Genomic DNA, 18,951 nt, shown 5'->3' with positions numbered 1-18,951 from the left:
TAGGTGTCAAAATTGTCGAGGAGACTGAAGATGAAGTAAAGGAAGGGAAGAACAGGACAGGAGCACAGGTGAGGTAAAGAGGTAGGGTGAGTACGTGAGGAAGGAGGACCCTACTCATAAGAGTTAACATACTAAAAATAGGTGGGTGGACGAGCGAAAAACAATAGGATAAGTAGGAACGGAGGCAGGATAGGAGGATCAAAAGAGGTTAGGAGGAGGGATAGGCTAGTCGAAAAAAGTGGGTTTTGAGGGAGCGCTTGAAAGAGGTAAGGGAATCAGAAAGCCTGATGGGTGGCGGGAGGTTGTTCCAGTGCAGGGGGGCAGCGCGAGAGAAGTCTTGGACATGGGAGTGGGAGGAGGTGATTAGGTGAGAGGTCGGTCAGCGATGGAGCGAAGAGGACGGGAGGGAGTGTGGATAGAGATCAGTGAAGAGAGGTAAGGAGCGGTGGAGGAGGAGAGAGCCTTGTAGGTGGTGGTGAGGAGTTTAAAGAGAACTCGGAAAGGAATGGGGAGCCAGTGAAGAGATAGACAGAGGGGGGAGGCGGAGGTAGAATGGCGGGAGAGGAAGATGAGCCTAGCAGCAGCGTTAAGAATGGATTGGAGAGGTGCGAGGCGGGTGAGAGGTAGCCCAGAGAGAAGGATGTTGCAGTAGTCAAGGCGGGAGATGACAAGAGAATGAATGAGAATTTTGGTCACGTCAGTGGAGAGGAATGGTCTGATGTGTGAGATGTTGCGTAGGTGAAAGCGGCAAGACTGTGAGAGAGCACGAATGTGGGGGGTGAAAGAGAGGGAGGAGTCAATGATGACACCGAGGCAGCGCGTTTGGTCGGTGGAGGAGATCTCGGTTTCACCAATGCTGATGGAGATAGTGGGAGAAGAGGGGATGTTCGGGGATCATTTACTATCTCCAGATAATTGCCTAATGCCCCCCAACCATGCTCACTTCAGAAGCCTCAATCCCATATAGACAATGGAGAGCAATCCGCATAGTGAGAGAGAATCCTTGAAGAACGATAAATTACCAACCAATCTGCTCCTGTCATTATTCCAAACATAGGCAGAGGGTTGCAAGGGAGGTGGGAGAGTTGCCGATGTGGGAGAGTTGCCACCTTCCCAGAGGCCCGGGAGGGGGATTTTTGGGAGCCTCCTGTCCATTCCGGAAAGGGTAGGCAAACCTGTATATACTGCATGCCTGTATATAGGTCGACATTCAAAAGATTAACACATGAAATGGTCAACATGAGGTTTTTGTTTTACTTTTCCAAATTGTTACCATCCACTTGGACTGCGATTGGGAACAGTAAAGTGTGCCAAGCGCAAAAGTAATGGAGGGAGTTACCTTGCCTGAAGCATGGCGGGTGAAGCGGTACACTAATTTGGCGTCCATGTGCTAAACCTTTTAAAATTGACAAAAAAAAACCCTCATGTCGACTTTTCATGCATCAAACTTGTCTATCTTTTGTCTGTGTGGACCTTGTGTATGTCGACATTTTGGGGTTGACCTAGAGACTGTCAATGTATTATATCACATTAGTACTGCCCAGCATACATTAGCATTTTCATGTACCCCAAACCTTGTGTTCTCCTGTGCTCAGCATATGCCACCTCCCTACTTTCCACAGTCTAATGCTATGTATGGCTTTATGGATAATACAGTAGTGTCATATGTATCGCAGATTCGCAGCGCATTTCCCACCATTTACTGTTATGGTACAGTTCTGTATCCACCATATACTTTTCTGTAACCAGCATAACCTTCTCATGGACACTACAAGCATATACACACAGTGCTCTCTGCTGGAATAAGTCCTCATGTCTGTCATATGACTATGCCCCCCAAGTATAATGCTCTGTAGTCAGGCTTCCAGGCCTATGTCCACCATGTACTGCCCTACGAACAGCCTAACCAGCTCTCATGCTGACCATGAACTTGCATGTAATGTGCAGTTCCTTTACATTGCATAACAACTACATGTGTTTTAGTTGCTGCTGACCGAGCTCTGGCTATGGAGGCAGTAGGACCTCTACTATGAAGCCTGGCCCCCTACCCTTCTGGAGTAGCTTCTGGCATCAGACCTTGCTAACCCTTCATGGAAATAATTTGAACAGGAGATTATTATTATTTATTAACCATTTCTTATATAGCGCAGCATATTCCATTGCACTTTACAATAGATTAAAAGCTGCATCTCCTAGCATGGGGCTTGTAGTGAACCATAAGTACCAGTAGGAGATGTTACAGATGGTAAGAGGTACTCTAATGGTGCCCACACACGCACCGATCCCGGCGGTGTGATACTATGCGATGGGGTGCGCTCTCCCGCAGCACCTCATCGCACAGTACAAAAAGTATGTGCTGCACATACTTTTTGTACTAGCTTTTTATCGCATCGCATGCACAAGGCATACGATGCGATGCTATGTGTGCTAGTTAAGCACAGAACGCACGCTGGGATCGATGCATCTGTGGGCACCTAAATAGCAGGTCTGTGAAAGCTGACATGCTAACAAGTTCCTAGAATAAATACATCCTGGAATAGAGATGTGTTCCTTATACCAGCATTTTCTAGGCTTAGTCCTTATTTTGAGTGCCAACATTTCTGTGAGAGAGATGCGAAATATCGTCTAGAAATGCCAGGGTTGCTCACATTTGTTATATAAATTCAAATAAAAATGGTGGTGTTCAAAAAGATTATATTTCCTATATAAGGGAAACATTACAGGTCATTATGATGAATAAAAATCCTTGCTTGGCAATTTTCACACCAATTTTGGCAAATTCACTTCGCACTCAAAGAGTCAATGCTAGAGCAGAGATTATTAAATCTAAATAACTGAGGTTCTAAAAAATTGATGTGTCAAATCCCGAATTGACAATCTCTCATTTAAAATTCACAGTAACAGCACATAAAAATAAAAAAATGCAGTAATTTGAAATTAAGCATCCTCCATGTGGTTTTGCACTTCACCACTAGATGGTGCTAGTACAGTACCCTTCTCCTTGTACTTCCACGAAATGAGATGTTGAGCTCCTACTTGTCCTTCCAGATGGAGTAATAATAATAGTAATAACAATATTTAAATAGCACTTTCCTTAACAGCGGGACTCAAAGTGCTTTACATTTGTATTTACAGCAAAATATACAAAATAACAATAACAGGAGAGAGAACGAAGCATTTGGGTTGCATTATTTAGGATTTAAAGGTGATGTGAATGGTCAAATAGTCTTGGTACAGCGCTGCAGAATATGTGTGCGCTATATAAAGAACTACATAAATCAATTAGTGAAATACTCAATTAAGTTCATGTGCTTTTCATCCATGTCTTTGAATCAATGGTATATTCCTCAGTGCACATACAAGACCATATATAAATAATATATGGATCAGTTTAAAAGAGATATAGCCTGCTTACCAGATATATGCAGAAATCAGACCTGTAACTATTTGTTGGAAGTGCCAGAAAGTAAAATGAAAAACTATGCCTGGGAGTAGGGAAGTGTTTCCCATACCTCCTAACTTTCTAAAAATGGAATCCGGAATCACTGTGGGCGGGCGTGGCACCCGTAACTTTGGGTTGTGACCTCACAACAAGGGGATATGTCCTGCAAATGCATCACTCCCACAAGGTCACGCCCCAGTTTTCGCGCTCAGCATCTATTCACTGCTGCTCTGCTCAGCAGGGCAGCAACATGCAGAGAGGACGCCCAACTGCTTCCCCACTTTGGGACACTGGTGGGACCGCGGGACGGTCCCACGTAAATCGTGACAGTTGGGAGGTATGATTTTTCCTTATCTGTATTATGGCTAATGGAAGGGGAACTTGAAGGGATTTTCTGTTTTGTGTAGTCCCAGAAGTTTAGAATGATTAGGTGTTGATGGAATTTAATAGTAGTTATGTTTCTATCACCAACCTAGAGCAAAAGAGATATTATGCACGCTGGTTAATAAATAGCTTTCATCTGCTGAATGCCTTTGTAAGTAGTGGATTTCATTATTGGATGCTTCATAAACAATATAAATAGTCTCACTTGAAATCTAAGAAGTTTATCAGTCTTGGAACTGGACACAGATGGTAATGTTTTAAAAAGATAACACAGTCTGGGGCTAATATTCATTCTTATTACATTAATGTGGCCTGTACGTGATGTTTGTAGCGTGTTCCATGTTGTCAAGTCATTTTTATATACTCCTTCATCCACTAGGGGTCACTGGAGATACACCAGGATATGAGTGAAGCCTGGCCTATAAAATATTCTTAAAATCAGAAGTTGGCTCCTACTCCACCTTACTTCATTTAGATATAGGCCAATATCCAATTAGATGCAATTATTTTTTAGATTAAAAAAATGGGTAATTGCAGTTTTTAACCTGATAGTCTATTGGGCTATCCAATCATAGGTCTTTTTTCTGCAGAAAAATCTCCAGGAATTGATAATTAGTGACGTGGCAACCCTAGGTGGGAGGGGGGTGTTGTGTTACTGAAATATAGTGTTAATTGTGAGCAGAGGGGTCACTCAGAGGAGCCAGAGGGTAACATGGGGTTTAGAGAGACAGGTGGATGTGGTGAGGGATCCAGGGAGACATGTGTGTGTGTGTGTGTGTGTGTGTGTGTGGGGGGGGGGGTGTCACTGAGAGATGGAAGAGACAAGCCCCATCCCACCTCACGACTTGTGCACACACCTGCCTGTCATTTACAAAGAGCAGATACAAAGTTTCAGCTGCAGATTCACATGGCTCTGTCTCTTCTCTCATGCAGGGGGGTCTGAGCTATATGTTTTCTTCATTTCTGCAGAACTGAATTTATGACTGTTAACCCTTTCAGCACTCTGTCCAGTGTCTGAAATTAAGTTAATTTACAGTTGCTATATTTTCTTTGCAATTCTGAACTTACTGTGTCCTCCCCTGTCTAAACATGGCTGGCAGAGCAGATACACATTGAAAAGAAAAGAGAGCACATACATAGGGCCCAATTCATACCTGAATGCACAGCTGCAAATTTGCAGCATTGGTGATTATTGAACGACAGTGCATGTGCACGGTTGACCCCTATTGGTCGACAGAGACCATATGAAAACGTTGATGTGAGTTTTACGTTACCATTCACATTGACACCAAAAAAGTTATAAACTCGTGTGACAATCTTTCCTGTATCGACCCTTTGCTGGTGAACCTTTTTTAAGTTGGCCTAATTACTGTCAGCACTGTGATACATACCCTACAGGACTACTACTAGTGTACCCTTGTGTCTGATAGTGTAGGATTGCAGTCCTTATTGGTCATTGCCGGGTGTGTGCCACTGCATATGGTACAACATTATAGCTGTGGTCTATTGGCCACAGCTGCTCTCACACAACATTTCTAAGGACAACAACACAGGGGTGTCATCATTATTGAAGCAACTTCCATGCCCTTTTGTCAGTGCACACCTTACATAGGGCGAGATGTACTAAGCCTTGAAAAGCAATAAAATGGAGAGTGATAAACCAACAATCAATCAGCTTCTACCTGTAATTTTTCAAACACACCCTGTAGTATTAGGCAACTTAGGCGGCTCTCTATCTTCACTCATGGGCCCTCATTCAGCTTGAGATACAAATTAAGAAAAATTGCATTTCATATGTGACTGCAGTCTAGGGCCCAATGGGGGCAGCAACACAGCATTTTGGGGGCGCAGTCCTCACAACGCAGCTATGTCCAGGCTGTTTGAATGTGTGTGGGGGATGACATGGTGGCAGTGTGACACATGCAGCTGTGATCCAAAAGATGGCGGCGCTATGACTGGCCTACCCTTCGTGTTTGAGCGCTTTGCTACATATAGTGAAGCGCTAGCACAATAGGTATGCAGCTGCAAAATCTTGTGATCGCATCGCATGGAGGGACCGTAGATGTGTGGTGGCCTGTGCTGGTTCGCAAAACTTAAGTTGATTGAGGGCCATGCTTGGTTTATCTTAACGGAGGCCAGTGGCATAAAGACTTGGAGGAGCTAACTTTGTTATATATTAAATCCCGGTCGGGGCCCGCTTGCAACAAGTTCGCCTCCCTATGAAGTTGAACCTGTATTGTCGCAAATGGCCGCTGGATTGTTGGCGCCTGTTTTTGCTGACGCCAGAACTTTCCGCCTGGTGGAAAATATTCCACCAGTTGGAAAAAACTTTTTTTGCTGCACAATAATATATCAATATATTTGTAGCTATGATTATTAAGTACTGTAATCATTTTAGTTTCACAGCTTTTGTAAATACACTTACTGAATATGAAACATCTTTAAGGCTTTGGTCATGCATGTTTTTAAGATGTAAGGAGCAGTAATAGATTATCTAACCTTTCAGATGCTTATTTGTTCTGAATATTCAATTTCAGGGACACACCTGGAAATTCCTATGATCTGTCACCATTGTCCAATTACAGTGGAAACTGGGATGTTCAACTTTTTTTTGGATCTAAACAAAAGTATCGTATCAATATATGCATGCCTCTAGTGCCGGAGACAGGTAAGGATATTATGTGTAATATACTTTTATTTACCCTCTGCTCTGTGCTTAGTAGTACATGATGAAGAACATTTTTAACCATAGTCTGTATTTTTTGATATAACAATTAATGTGCATCACTAATTTCTGAGATTTTAACAAGTGGTATCACTGTTGCTGCTCCTACTGCTACTAGAAATGTTATCTTGTTGATTACATATGGTCCGACACAACATATGCTATTGACTGGATACCATTTTTGGTAGTAGGAATGATTTTTTTTTTACCCCATTTTCTGATCTTTTTGTTATATTTACCATTCACAAGGACTCTGGGAATAGTAGTGTGTGAATGGTGCACTGAGCCCAAAGCATGGTGTGCTAAGTGAAAAACTAGTTGGGGGTCCTTGTGCTGAAACCTTTGGACACCAAAAGAAACTAAAAGAAAATCTATGTAGACTTTTTCATGTGAAAACCTTTTTGTTTGTCATCATTGTCCATTTGGAATTGCTCTTGACACGGTTGATCTTTTCAAGTAATACAATTGGGAGTGTTACCCTGCACAGGTATTTAACAAATTTGTCTAACCAAAATTTGGAGTTCAATTAAAAAATTAACTGACACTAAGAAAAAGGCAATAAGAAGTACCTCATCTAGAGTATTGTGTTCAGTTCTGGAGGCCATATCTCCAGAAGGATATAAATACATTAGAGACTGTACAAAGAAGGGCAACTAAAATGGTGCATGGCCTACATCACAAAACGTACCAGGAAAGACTAATAGATATGTATACTTTAGAGCAGAGAAAGGAAAGGGGGGACATGATAGAAACTTTCAAATATATCAAGGGTTTTAACAAGGTACAGGTGGGAGACATTCTCCACAGGAAGAGGAGCAGCAGAACACGAGGACATGCACTGACACTAGAGGGAGGAAGATTCAGGGGACATTTGAGGAAGAATTGCTTCACAGAAAGAGTAGTAGATAAGTGGAATAGCCTACCATCAGAGGTGGTAGACGCAAATACAGTAGTACAATTTAAACATGCTTGGGATAGGCATATTGATATCCTTACAAAAAAATAAGGATCAAATATGGTTTGATGTAACATGTTTAAAAAAGGGGCAGACTAGATGGGCCAAGTGGTTCTTATCTGCTGTCAAATTCTATGTTTCTATGTAAGAAAACATCAATTATATTTTCCCTAATTTGATCCCTGACGTTCAGTAACTCAGGAGTGCAACTGGGAGGATGAATTTAGGAACCTGAGAAATTAGAGTGAGTTGGGACCATACAACTCTAGAAAAATTATGCGAAGCAGAAAATTTTCCCAAGAGGACTAAGACCAAGGGTTTTTCCCTCTTTTGACCTGGCATCACCAGGCTTGAGGGAGGAACAGTTTAAATAAATGCTCCCAAGAGTTGATATTAGAAGAAGTGGAGAAATAAATAAACTCAGTAGACAGAAATGAGAGAACTGGTAATCTAATGCACAATTCCTGTTGATCTGGGGAGGACTCATTGCAAACAAGCTGATTCTCAAGTTAACCACCGAGATCAGTGAGACATCTGCCACATTTTTAGACCTGAGAATCTCCAAGGATCAAGATGGTTCACTCACTACAGATCTATACAGAAAAAGCACTGTGACTAACCGTGTCTTACACAGTACAAGCTCTCATTTTCCCCCACAATCTGTAACATTTCCAAAGGTGAATTCCTGCGACTTAGAAGGAATTGTTCATTAACATCAGTTTTCAGACAGAAATGTAAAGATGTAACAGAACACCTGAGGAACGGGCTACAGCCATTGTAGCAGTAAAAGAGCATACTTTAATGATAGACAAAGATAAGTTTATTTAAAAACAAGAAAGAGACAGAGGTGGGCACAGGGAGATTTGTGGGTGACTTTTGCCAGGATCGGCGACAGGTCACACGGATCATACAAGACAAATGGCCCATCATCCTGAGTGACAAAGACTTGGGATCTCATCTGGATTCTAGAATACCAATGAACTGGGGGAGTTCCAGTAACTTAAAAGACATTCTAGTTACGAGCCACTACGAAAAAGGATGTAAACATGAACAGAAAATTAAAGGTTCCTATCCCTGTGGGGGATGTAAGGCATGCTACAATATGCCTAGACCAACATCCATCCTAGACCTTTTTAACAGGAAGTGATTTATTGTCTCCAGAGGTATGTAGGTATGACTCGACCATTAAAGAACAGGATCCTATAGCACTTAGGAAATATACGAAATGCAGGCCAAGATATTTAAAAATGAAAGAACTCACCTCGGTGTCCAGACATTTTCATTTGACCCATCAAGGAACTCTCCAAAATATTAATTCATGGCACTTGAGAAAGTCCGCCTGGGCATTAGAGGAGGTGACCTCAACAGAGAACTCCTAAAGCGTGAAAGTTGGTGGATTTTCCAACTAGGCATCTGACCCAAGACGGACTTAATGAATATATACTGTAAGCTATAGCCCCTTTCTCACATAATACATTTACCTTTATCTACTCTGCAATTTCTTGGAATAATCCACAGCTAACAAATCTAATTTTATTCATAATAAATGCTACTTATGGTAGAATGGGTTCATGTATATAAATTTATTAAGCGAATTTACCAAACAAGCAATTAAGTAAACAATCCCCCCACTGCTCAGTTTTTTTTTTTTTAATATAAATTCTTTATTTATAGTTTATTAAACAAAACAATGTCCACATGGATCACAATAATATCTAAACATGTTTCCATTATGTCATAGCAGCAGAAAGCTTATAAAGAAACACCTGCTTAGATCAAGTCTTCTTCTTGGCTGGAAACAAACAATATATCGTATGTGGAAGTAATTACATACAAAGTAGTTACCTCTTTTCTATAGCTTATACCTGAATCTAAAGTTAACAATAAGTAATAAATGAGGTATCTGACTAGTAAGAGCTAAAACATTGAGACAAGGGTAGTGAAAAGAGAGGGGGGGGGGGGGGGGGAATAGTATGCTGGAAAGAAATAGCAATTAGGTACTAAGTAAAACACTGCTCAGTTTTTAACGGAGTAGGTAGAGGATAAGTGTTACCTGCTTCAATTAGATGATTACCCTGAAGTTACCACCCACATTGATTCTCATTGGTGGAGTGTGTCTTCAAATCACAATCCCTTCTGCCTGACCAGTTACTGTGAACAAGCCTATCGGCAAAACAATATAATCAGGCATAGGGTCTCCATTGTGCACACAGTGGAACCCAGTGAGGAATCCTTACAACCTCTGGATACATATCATGTCAATCCCCATCACAGCCCTCAGCGTGCAGAGAGTATAGACATAACAACAGAGATGCGCTGAGAACATCCAGTCTCCTATACCACAGAGAGGGAGAGCAGTGATGCTCTGCTAGCCCGCTGCCCCTACAACTCCCAGACCGCTGACTACCACACAAGAGAACGGGAAAGCACAGACACGCTACCCGCCCACCACCCTAAAATCTCATAGACAGGAGAGCCCTGAGCTCTCTGTCACCTGTTCGCACTAACCGCTACACAGGAATGCAGGGACCGTCCCGTCTCCCAGACCACCACCCACTATAAGGGAAGCTGGGGAACGCTATACATCCCTTCTCTCTGTCCCCTAATCACCACACAGGAGGTGGTAAAGTATAAAAATCATTAACTATTTATACACGGAAGCAAGTGTTGTGATTTAAATGCTTAAAAATTATTTTCTAGTATATATAATTTCTCATGCCTACCCTACAGAAGGATCCTCACCTAACAATGATCAGAAATTCAGTAAATTATTACGCAATCTGATATACTATAAGTTTTTAATATATTTTCGCATGATTTCACGGTCATGGAACAATTCGCTTATTTTAGCTTAATTCCACATCATATCTACCTACCAACTACTGAGTGGAGTGTAGTACAATAGGTGTACACTGTTTGTGTTATATGTTGCGTTTGTCAATTTTGATAAGCAATAATAAATTATAATTGTGTAAATAAGTGTGCCGACAAGTAGAGTTTATTTCTTTCCCCTTTCACTGTTGATTTATTGTCTCCTAAACTTTTATGCCATAACCCTCATAAATATATCTGACATTAAGCTGATTGAGTTTTGCTTAGATGCTACACGTCCTTGTATCACTGTGGTGATTTTGGGCAGTTTCACATCCTTTCATTTTTTTTTTCACCACCAATTTACCTTACACATCCTTCGTTGTTACCTCACTACCTTACATCCATATTCTTTTTTCTTCTACCTAACCTTGTTAAACTGTCATGTTACAAATGAAACCCTCTTGTACTTGACGCTATAATTGTGAGATACAAAGACTATGCACTATACCGTAAGGGCAGTTGGTTGAAGTTTTGCCTAGGGTGCTGAGAAGCCTTACACCGGCCCTGTTTATACAAAGACATGTCTATTTCTTCATGGCCAGATTCATGTCCACACGGTGCTGCCGCCTGCTTAATAGAGGGCAAGAAGGCCATAAATATGGGAGAGCTTACATCAAGTCCAAAGTGGGAAAATGGAGTCGCAGTGCTCCAGTATAAAAACGGAGATCTCTGTCCAGATGGTGTAAGGAACAGAACCACCACCATCCGCTTCAAGTGTGATCAAAACAGAATAGTAAGTTATTTACCAGTTTTATGATTTCTTAGTATTGAATAATTTAGCTTTGCACATTAGAGAACTGTAACTTTGAATGATTTGTACATTCCATCCTGCAACGTTTACCTTGTTTTCTCCTGTATGTATTAAGCGTGGCATAATTACTTCCAATGCCCTTTTCAGTAGAATGTGACCAATTTAATGTAAGGAATAAGTCTATAAAGGTGTGTCCTCATGCATCTAACCTCAGTACTCAGGTAGTGGGAGGTGCCTGGCATGAGTGAGCCCCTTCAAATCGCACCGTGTATGGGCACCTTTATTTAGTCCCAACACGATTTCATTAAGTGCCCATGGGAACGCCCAGCGTTTCATCGGATGTCAGCTGCCTGCCTACTTCCCCCCGAGGGTGCTGGTCAACCTTCCCCTTGTCAAACAACATATCCCATTGTCAGCGCATTATCAGTGTATGCCTTTTTCATGTCCCCATACTAGTGTATTATATTCAGGAAGGATTATTACACCTCAGAAAGCTCGGCATCTGTCTTCAATGGTGAACTCTCTTAGTAAACTATCCATCACCATCATCAGTCAGTTGTACGATATGGTTTGGAATACAGTCTTTATGTAGTTTTTATACTAAACAAAATGTTACCGTAATCTATATTATTGTGTTAAAGGTCCTTTAAACTTTATTTTCTAAAACGGAGTGACATGTACAGTGTAATGCTTTCCAATACTTTCCTAAGTTACAAATCCATTATCAAGCAGTACACTTACCTATCTGATTGTATTTGTAGGACTCCATCCCTCAGTTAATAACAGTATTGGAGAACTGTGACTATAACTTGATGTGGAGCACAGCGGCAGCATGCCCATTGACGATAAACACACACGATAATTGTCAAGTCACAAATCCTGCCACAGGTAATAAGGACTCTGATCATCTTATGGAAAACCTTAACTGGATTTGAATTGTAAAATTCATTTTAATTTAGTAGTGTTTTGGCTGCTGAATGTGTAACTTAAAGTATCTTTCCATTCCACTGACCTGGAATCTCACCCAGGTCCTTGGTAAGGACCTGGGTGAGATGCAGTGTAAACATGTAACTCAGGTCTTCCGACCCAGGACCAATTTACAGCATGATGCAAGAAGATGTTCACTTTAAGATCCAGCACTGCAGTGTGAATGGTGCCAATCCAGGAATAAGCTGGATCGGTGCAGCGTTGGAAAAGGATCTGACTTACTTTGGAACTGCTCCAAATTCTGGTTCAGACTAGGAACTTAGGTGGAAATGTAGTGTCTTGATTTATAGCTATATAACTAATTCTGTGTTATTTATAAGTATTTTATACTTTTAAACCATGTGATTGTAATAGTTCTTAGATTTGCCTGGACTATGATAAATTTAAAATGTAGTAACTATCCCCTACAGGTTATCTCTTTGATCTGTCATCGTTATCAAGCAACAATGATTATATTATTAAGGATGGGGAACGAGCAGTTCGGTTGAATATTTGTGGTGATGTTAAAAATAGCTTATGTGGCTCTGGAGTGGGTAAGTGGCAAAAACCTTGTCTACAAAGTTGTGTTTGTGACATGAAAACAGATGTATCATAGGCTCTGGGAAGGGAGGTTTGTGGTGAGGGATTGGCAAGGGGGTGTCTTGCCCCACCAAATATTTGAGGGCAGTACCAGTCAATATATTGGGTCACTCTACTAGTCAGAAGATGACTGACTCTTGCTTATTTAACAGTAATACACTGAAAAGGGTGCTCTACTGCCCCCCCTTCTGCCAATCAGGATCCAGTGAGTTAATGGAGGGTACATGTGTAATATCAGAATATGATGTGGGGGAAGCTATTACCCACCCTCGCTAATCAGCCTGTGTTAAGGCCACCATACACTGGGCTGATTTGCCAAATCTGAACTAGTGCGCGGTCCCGAGAACATTGGATGGGATCTGGAGGTCAGACCTACTTGACTCTGACCCCCCCTCCCGGTGGCAGAGATCGGGGTTGCATGTGATACATCACATGTGAAATGATGATCGCATGCAATCTTGCCTCCCAGGTAGGTCATGGACGACACAAGGGGGGTCAGATGTCCATACACTGCCTGTTTTAGAGTCTGCTCGAAACAGATAGGCGGAGTGGTGTCTGTGACGGAGAGAAAGCTGCAGGGACTTAAGCTGGGTACACGATTATCGCTAACGATATTTTCATGCACATTGAGAAATGGGTACGAGCTATATCGTTTACTCTGCGGGGCAAGGTCATTATCATCATCCTCTGTCACCTGTACATGCAGTCATATCCTGACTATGCTCCTGGATGTGGCCGCTGAGCGATATAGATAACAATATTATTCAGTGTGCAGTAATCGTTAATGATATGGTTGATGGGCGATATCATCTTATGTGTACCCAGCTTTAGGATGGTGATGAAAAGTAGCTGCTGCACCACTGTAACAGATGGAAAGAGGGCTGTCTGAGTTTATGATTTGTGCAGACAAGGGGCTAGGTGAGGACGATAGTGGAAAGGGTGTAAAGGGCTAACAGTCCATGTTATAAGGAGGGACAATTATTATGAGGAGGGGACTGTGGCAAAGAGGAGCTGTTGGCTTTAGGGGAGAGGGAGTCATTCTAGATAAATATATAGATACATATATAGGAGAATCAAGATTAAATTATATCCTAACCCCCCTGTCCTAAATTTGACAAGGCACCCAATCAGTCAAGATCACAGTTCTTTGTGGCGGACTCCATCGCACAGTAACACCACTCGCATTTGCACTGTGGGAGTGGACAGGCCTGAACAGGCTGTGACTTTTCAGTGCCTGGCCCAGCGACAGTGTGACCAGGCCAGCAGGCTGGCTGTGTGCTTGGCATACTTGTGCATTGGATGATAGTTGTTTCTGGTTTGGTCAGACAGTGCAGAGGGTCTGTTCTGCTAATGATCCTAACAACGCCAACAGGCAAACCCAGTTTTGGCTTAGGGGTTTCTGTCATGAGAGGACTGGATCTATAGTAACTATACTTTTTATGTGAGCTAGAACACCAAGCCATCTGATTATGTAGCTGGTAATTAATCTGCAGTTTTAGGAACTTTGACTGCATTTTTCTTGAACTACATTGTCACAAAGTAGCTTACAATACAACATGTAAAATTTGGAATGTGTTAGAACATTATGTAGGACATTTGGTGCGGATTGCCACTATCAGGATTCTCCTCCCCATCTTTGTATTATCATATAATGCTTCTCTCATCTTATATTGTCACAATGGTATTGGGATAAAAGCATTAAATAAGCATTTTATAACTCACTGTTCCTGTTGTGTGCTGGTCAGGTGTGTGCATACTGGAAGGTGGGAAGCACTTCAGTGCAGGGAAGTCTCAGAGCCAGATCACATATTCGGATCAAGTGTTGCGATTGGTTTATGAGGATGGTGAACGGTGCAGCAGTAACCTTATAATGAAACACCGGAGTGTTTTTACCTTTTTGTGTGGGGCGGACAACGCTGCCGGCAGTCAACCTTCGCTGGTGTCATTCATTGAAGAAACGTGTACGTGGCAGTTCTCCTGGCACACGTCCCTGGCCTGTGAAAGAGAGGTGTGTAATTAAGTTTTTATTTTAAGAACTGTTAAAAATCAGATCATTTTAGAACTGAAACGGATAGTCCTCCGTAAAATAACTATTTGTTTATTCCTGCAACAGATGAAGTGCTCAGTGGAGAACGGCACATCCATTATTGACCTGAGTCCCTTGATGATGCGCTTTGATAACTATGAAGTGTTGCACGGTGCTCAGGAGGATGTCTCTTCAGACTTTTACATCAATATCTGCAAGCCTTTAAATAATGATGTCGATGTTAAGTGTCCAGCAGGGGCAGCAGCGTGTTTGGTGACTGCTGGCGGACAATTCATTGTAAGTGCACATGCATTCAAAATACATTATTCTTATTTTCTTATGTTGATCTTTTCATGTCCTTTTTCTTCAAACGTGAAATTATTCAAATTCAACGTTCTGGGGGACTGAGGATTCCCCGAACGGTGAGGTTCACTGTTAATGTAGCGAGCCCACTGCATTTAATGAAGCGAGCCCGCTCGCTAATGAGCATAGAATACTGCCTAATATCTGAATCTTGACCACCTTCCTCCATTTTTCTGAATTGATTATAAAATACCCACCTCGATTTATTGTCAGTAACATGCTATCCTAGGTGATAAAGAGATTTGTGCGCTGCGATCTTCTGCTATGGTCCACTGAATATACAGCGCTGTGTAATAAATTGCACTGTTCTAGAGGGTGGAATTGGAAATGTGAGTTTATTTTATGCACTTTATGACCTTTAGCAGTTTATAATCTTCTTTCTGTTTTGTGAAGGACATTGGCCACTCAACTAGTGCCCCACAGATAGATGAAGCAAAGCAAACCATTTCAATTAAAATGGACAGCCCGACGATCTGTGATTCAGATAAACAATCAAACTATTCCACCCTGATTATCTTTCATTGTAACATGGGAACAGATTTGGTAAGTACACTGTGTAGTCATGATGATCTGATATATAATAATCTGAGTCAGGCTCCAGCCAATCAGGAGCCAGTCCATGAGGTATGAGTGGCTGACGGCTCAGATACACAGTGAAGGGGAAGGAGAGATGCGCAATGCGCTACCCTTCCCTGCCCTCCCCAAGGAAGCAGCAGCAGAGGCGATGGCAGCGGGGGGAGACCCAGAGACAGTGAGTTGTGCTGCTTCTGGCACTGTGGGGGCATATGTGTGGTACTGTGGGGGCATATGTGTGGCACTGTGGAGGCATATGTGTGGCGCTGTGGGGGCAAATATGTGTGGCGCTGTGGGGGCAAATAGGTGTGGCGCTGTGGGGGCAAATAGGTGTGGCGCTGTGGGGGCAAATAGGTGTGGCGCTGTGGGGGCAAATAGGTGTGGCGCAGTGGGGGCATATATGTGTGGCACTGGGGGCATAGCTGTCACTGTGGGGGCATATATGTGTGGCACTGTGGGGCGCATATTAGTAAACGTAATCAGTTGTGCGGCAGCGGCGCGTGAGGAATAATGTGTAATGGGCATTAAGGTGTGGGGAGTATTGTGTAATTTAATCAGTGTGGGGTGTAATGGGCATCACAGTGTGGGGTCTAATGGGCATCATGGTGTGCGACATAATGTGTAATTGTCATCACGGTGTGCGGCGTAATATGTAATTGTCATCACAGTATGCAGCGTAATGTGTAATTGTCATCACAGATAAACAGTGTATAATTATTTAAGTAGCCTGTCCTTGTTTGGCCTTGATCTGTGAGGCGTACTAGGTCACTGTGTGGCCTTCAGCCGGCCAACTTAAGTGCGCGAGGACTATGACAATTCCTGCGGTAACCAATGTCTGGTCATGCAGGTTGCAAATGTGTGATATAAGGTAATTGTTTTCCTGATAGACCACGCCCCCATATTAAGCCACACCACCTTTTAAATCCATCCACACCCCCTATTTCGTCGCACGCCTCGGTCGCGTGCAGTTTCTGCGATACCATGTTATGTATTGGGGGGGGGGGGAGGGGGGAGCATTTTTTATTTCTTCGCCCCGGGAGCTAAATTGTCTAGAAACTGCCCTGCTAGGCACTAGTGAGGGAGGTTTGGGATGGGCTGTGGGAAAGGTGGGTTTGGTTATGATAGTGTTGGGGGAGGGTTTAGTGTTCAGAGATACCCCATGCAGGAAAGAGGATGCAAGGGTTTTGAAAGGTGCAGGGTGCTAGAATGAATATAAGTTAAGATATGATAGGGACGGTTATGGTTGGGCACTAGTTAGGGGGTAGGCTACTGGGGGTACAGGGTTAGAAACTGGGATTATTCAGGCTAGTATTACCTTGCCACAGGATCTCTTGTAAATCATCAGTACATCACAGTTAATCCCAGAAGATGCTGCTAGAGAACTAGATCACCAATGGTATTGTAGGCCCCAAAGATCACCACGACTGATCTAATATGTAAATACAGTAATCACATAAACTACCAAAAAGCAGAACCTACAGAAGTGAGGCTGTCCTATTGCCTCTATAATCCATGGGGTCAATGCTTTTAGCGGCAGATGATTTGCGTATGCGAATCATCGCAACATCAGGCGCACTTTACAGCAGATGGAATTTGCCTAAAAGCGCTTAGGCTTGCAAGCAATTAAAGTGAATTTGGGTCAGCGAGGGGTGCAAGATTGGGTTAAATTGAGTGACATTGCCAGCGTTTGCGGCTAATACGGTCGACCCCCATATATTTCCAATTAAACAGTAGTTTTATTTTAAAAGCTTCCAATAAAAACAATATTTTTGACAAAAAAATAAATAAATGCTGGCACGTCACATAAACCCTACACATTCTCCGGTGGTCTCTTGGTTTATAATAGTATAAAGTGGGAAATAACAGTTTATTTCAGCAAATGAAACCCAGCATAAGATCAAGCAGTGACTCCACAGCTGCTCCATCTGGGGTCTTGTATTTGTACATTACAGTGAAGCTGAGTGAGTAGTTACTGTACATTGTTTGGTCTTACAAGCATTAACCGTGCCATGCCACGCCACAGGAGACTGCATGGGGCTGCCTGTCAGATAGTGTTGATATTATTGCCTAATGAATGTGTTTCTATTGTTCCACATAAATGTTATTCTGACACCAAAGTGCAGCTTATGAATGTAACCGAGATCGGCTAGCTAAAAGAAATATTTTGAAGCACAGTAACACATTTCCTTTTGTCATCCACAGGGAAAACCCAAGTTTGTCCAGCGCTCTGGCTGCACTTATCTGTTTGAATGGGACACCCCATTAGTGTGTCCAGATGATGAAAGCCTTTCAGGATGTTTATTGGCAGATCAGCAGCTCCAGTACACATTTAACTTATCCAGCCTCTCCGGGGAAACATACAAAGTAAGAAGCAGCTGCTTATAGAAGTGTAAATATATTTACACATAGAATTCTGTATAACTGTGTGATCAGTCCCAGCCAGTATCCTTAGCTGTGCTCATGTTACATAACCACGGAATAGTATACGTCATGTGTTTAATCATGGTTATTTGTTTGCACCATGAGAATAAACATGTGGTTTACTTGTTGGGATGGTTCGGAGTGAAATATGTGAATAAACATTACACATCTGTCCTGATTTTCCCCAACTGTCACTTATATTAGTCCTAAAGTGATTCATCATGGTCAGGAAATAGTCACACACTCGCTAGACTCGCAGAATTGTTTTCATGCCACCTCTAGGCCAAAAGGTTTGTCAATTGTGTTAATATGTCATCCTTAGGTTCAGTTATGTGGTGAGGGACAGGATTTGTGTTTGTTCACACAGTTTGATAGGAAGCAACAAGCACTGGTTTTGTTTATTACATTGATCATAAATAATAGTAATTGTTCCTGGACCACCATTTTTGTGGAAGATACCGTTTCTTGCAATTATTTTTCCTCAGTCAATACAATCTGCCAGGTGGAAGTTCTGTCCGGGAGCTTCCTGCAGAAACTGATAGGGGTAGCCTATTACCATGTTAAAATTTTAGTCATCTGCCATTTTCCTGATGTTTAGCAGGTTTTCTTTATCGGGCGATTCAATCGGATGAGACCTGCTTTGCACAAAAACACACAGGTTCATAGAAACCTGTGTTTTCTCAAAGCTGAGGCTGGGCTGCTTTCAGGAATTATGCCCTGTCTGCCTGAGAGCGAGAGCCCGAGGTTGTGGGTAATAGGATATTGTCTCTTAGGGATTCTTTTACAGTCACAGTAAAGGTGGCCATACACTACTGCAGTGTCTTGCAGCAGTTTATGGTCATCCGATCCCCTTAAGCCGCCCGGGATTTTC

At 42.3% G+C, this 18,951-nt stretch overlaps 1 protein-coding gene across 1 annotated transcript in view; it reads left to right on the top strand.

Moving 5' to 3' along the window:
- Positions 1 to 18,951, top strand: part of IGF2R (insulin like growth factor 2 receptor) — a 143,358-nt gene that overhangs the window by 103,939 nt on the left and 20,468 nt on the right. The window contains exons 30-37 of the mRNA XM_083176221.1: positions 6,364 to 6,494; positions 10,923 to 11,113; positions 11,893 to 12,019; positions 12,529 to 12,651; positions 14,443 to 14,705; positions 14,811 to 15,020; positions 15,480 to 15,629; positions 17,862 to 18,023. Coding sequence (XP_083032347.1) covers positions 6,364 to 6,494; positions 10,923 to 11,113; positions 11,893 to 12,019; positions 12,529 to 12,651; positions 14,443 to 14,705; positions 14,811 to 15,020; positions 15,480 to 15,629; positions 17,862 to 18,023 — 1,357 coding nt within the window. The remainder of the gene's footprint in view (positions 1 to 6,363; positions 6,495 to 10,922; positions 11,114 to 11,892; positions 12,020 to 12,528; positions 12,652 to 14,442; positions 14,706 to 14,810; positions 15,021 to 15,479; positions 15,630 to 17,861; positions 18,024 to 18,951) is intronic.

Source organism: Crinia signifera, chromosome 3 (genome assembly GCF_055691185.1).
Source record: "Crinia signifera chromosome 3, ASM5569118v1, whole genome shotgun sequence".
NCBI classification, from domain to species: Eukaryota; Metazoa; Chordata; class Amphibia; order Anura; family Myobatrachidae; genus Crinia; species Crinia signifera.
This window is presented reverse-complemented; position numbering and strand designations above follow the sequence as displayed.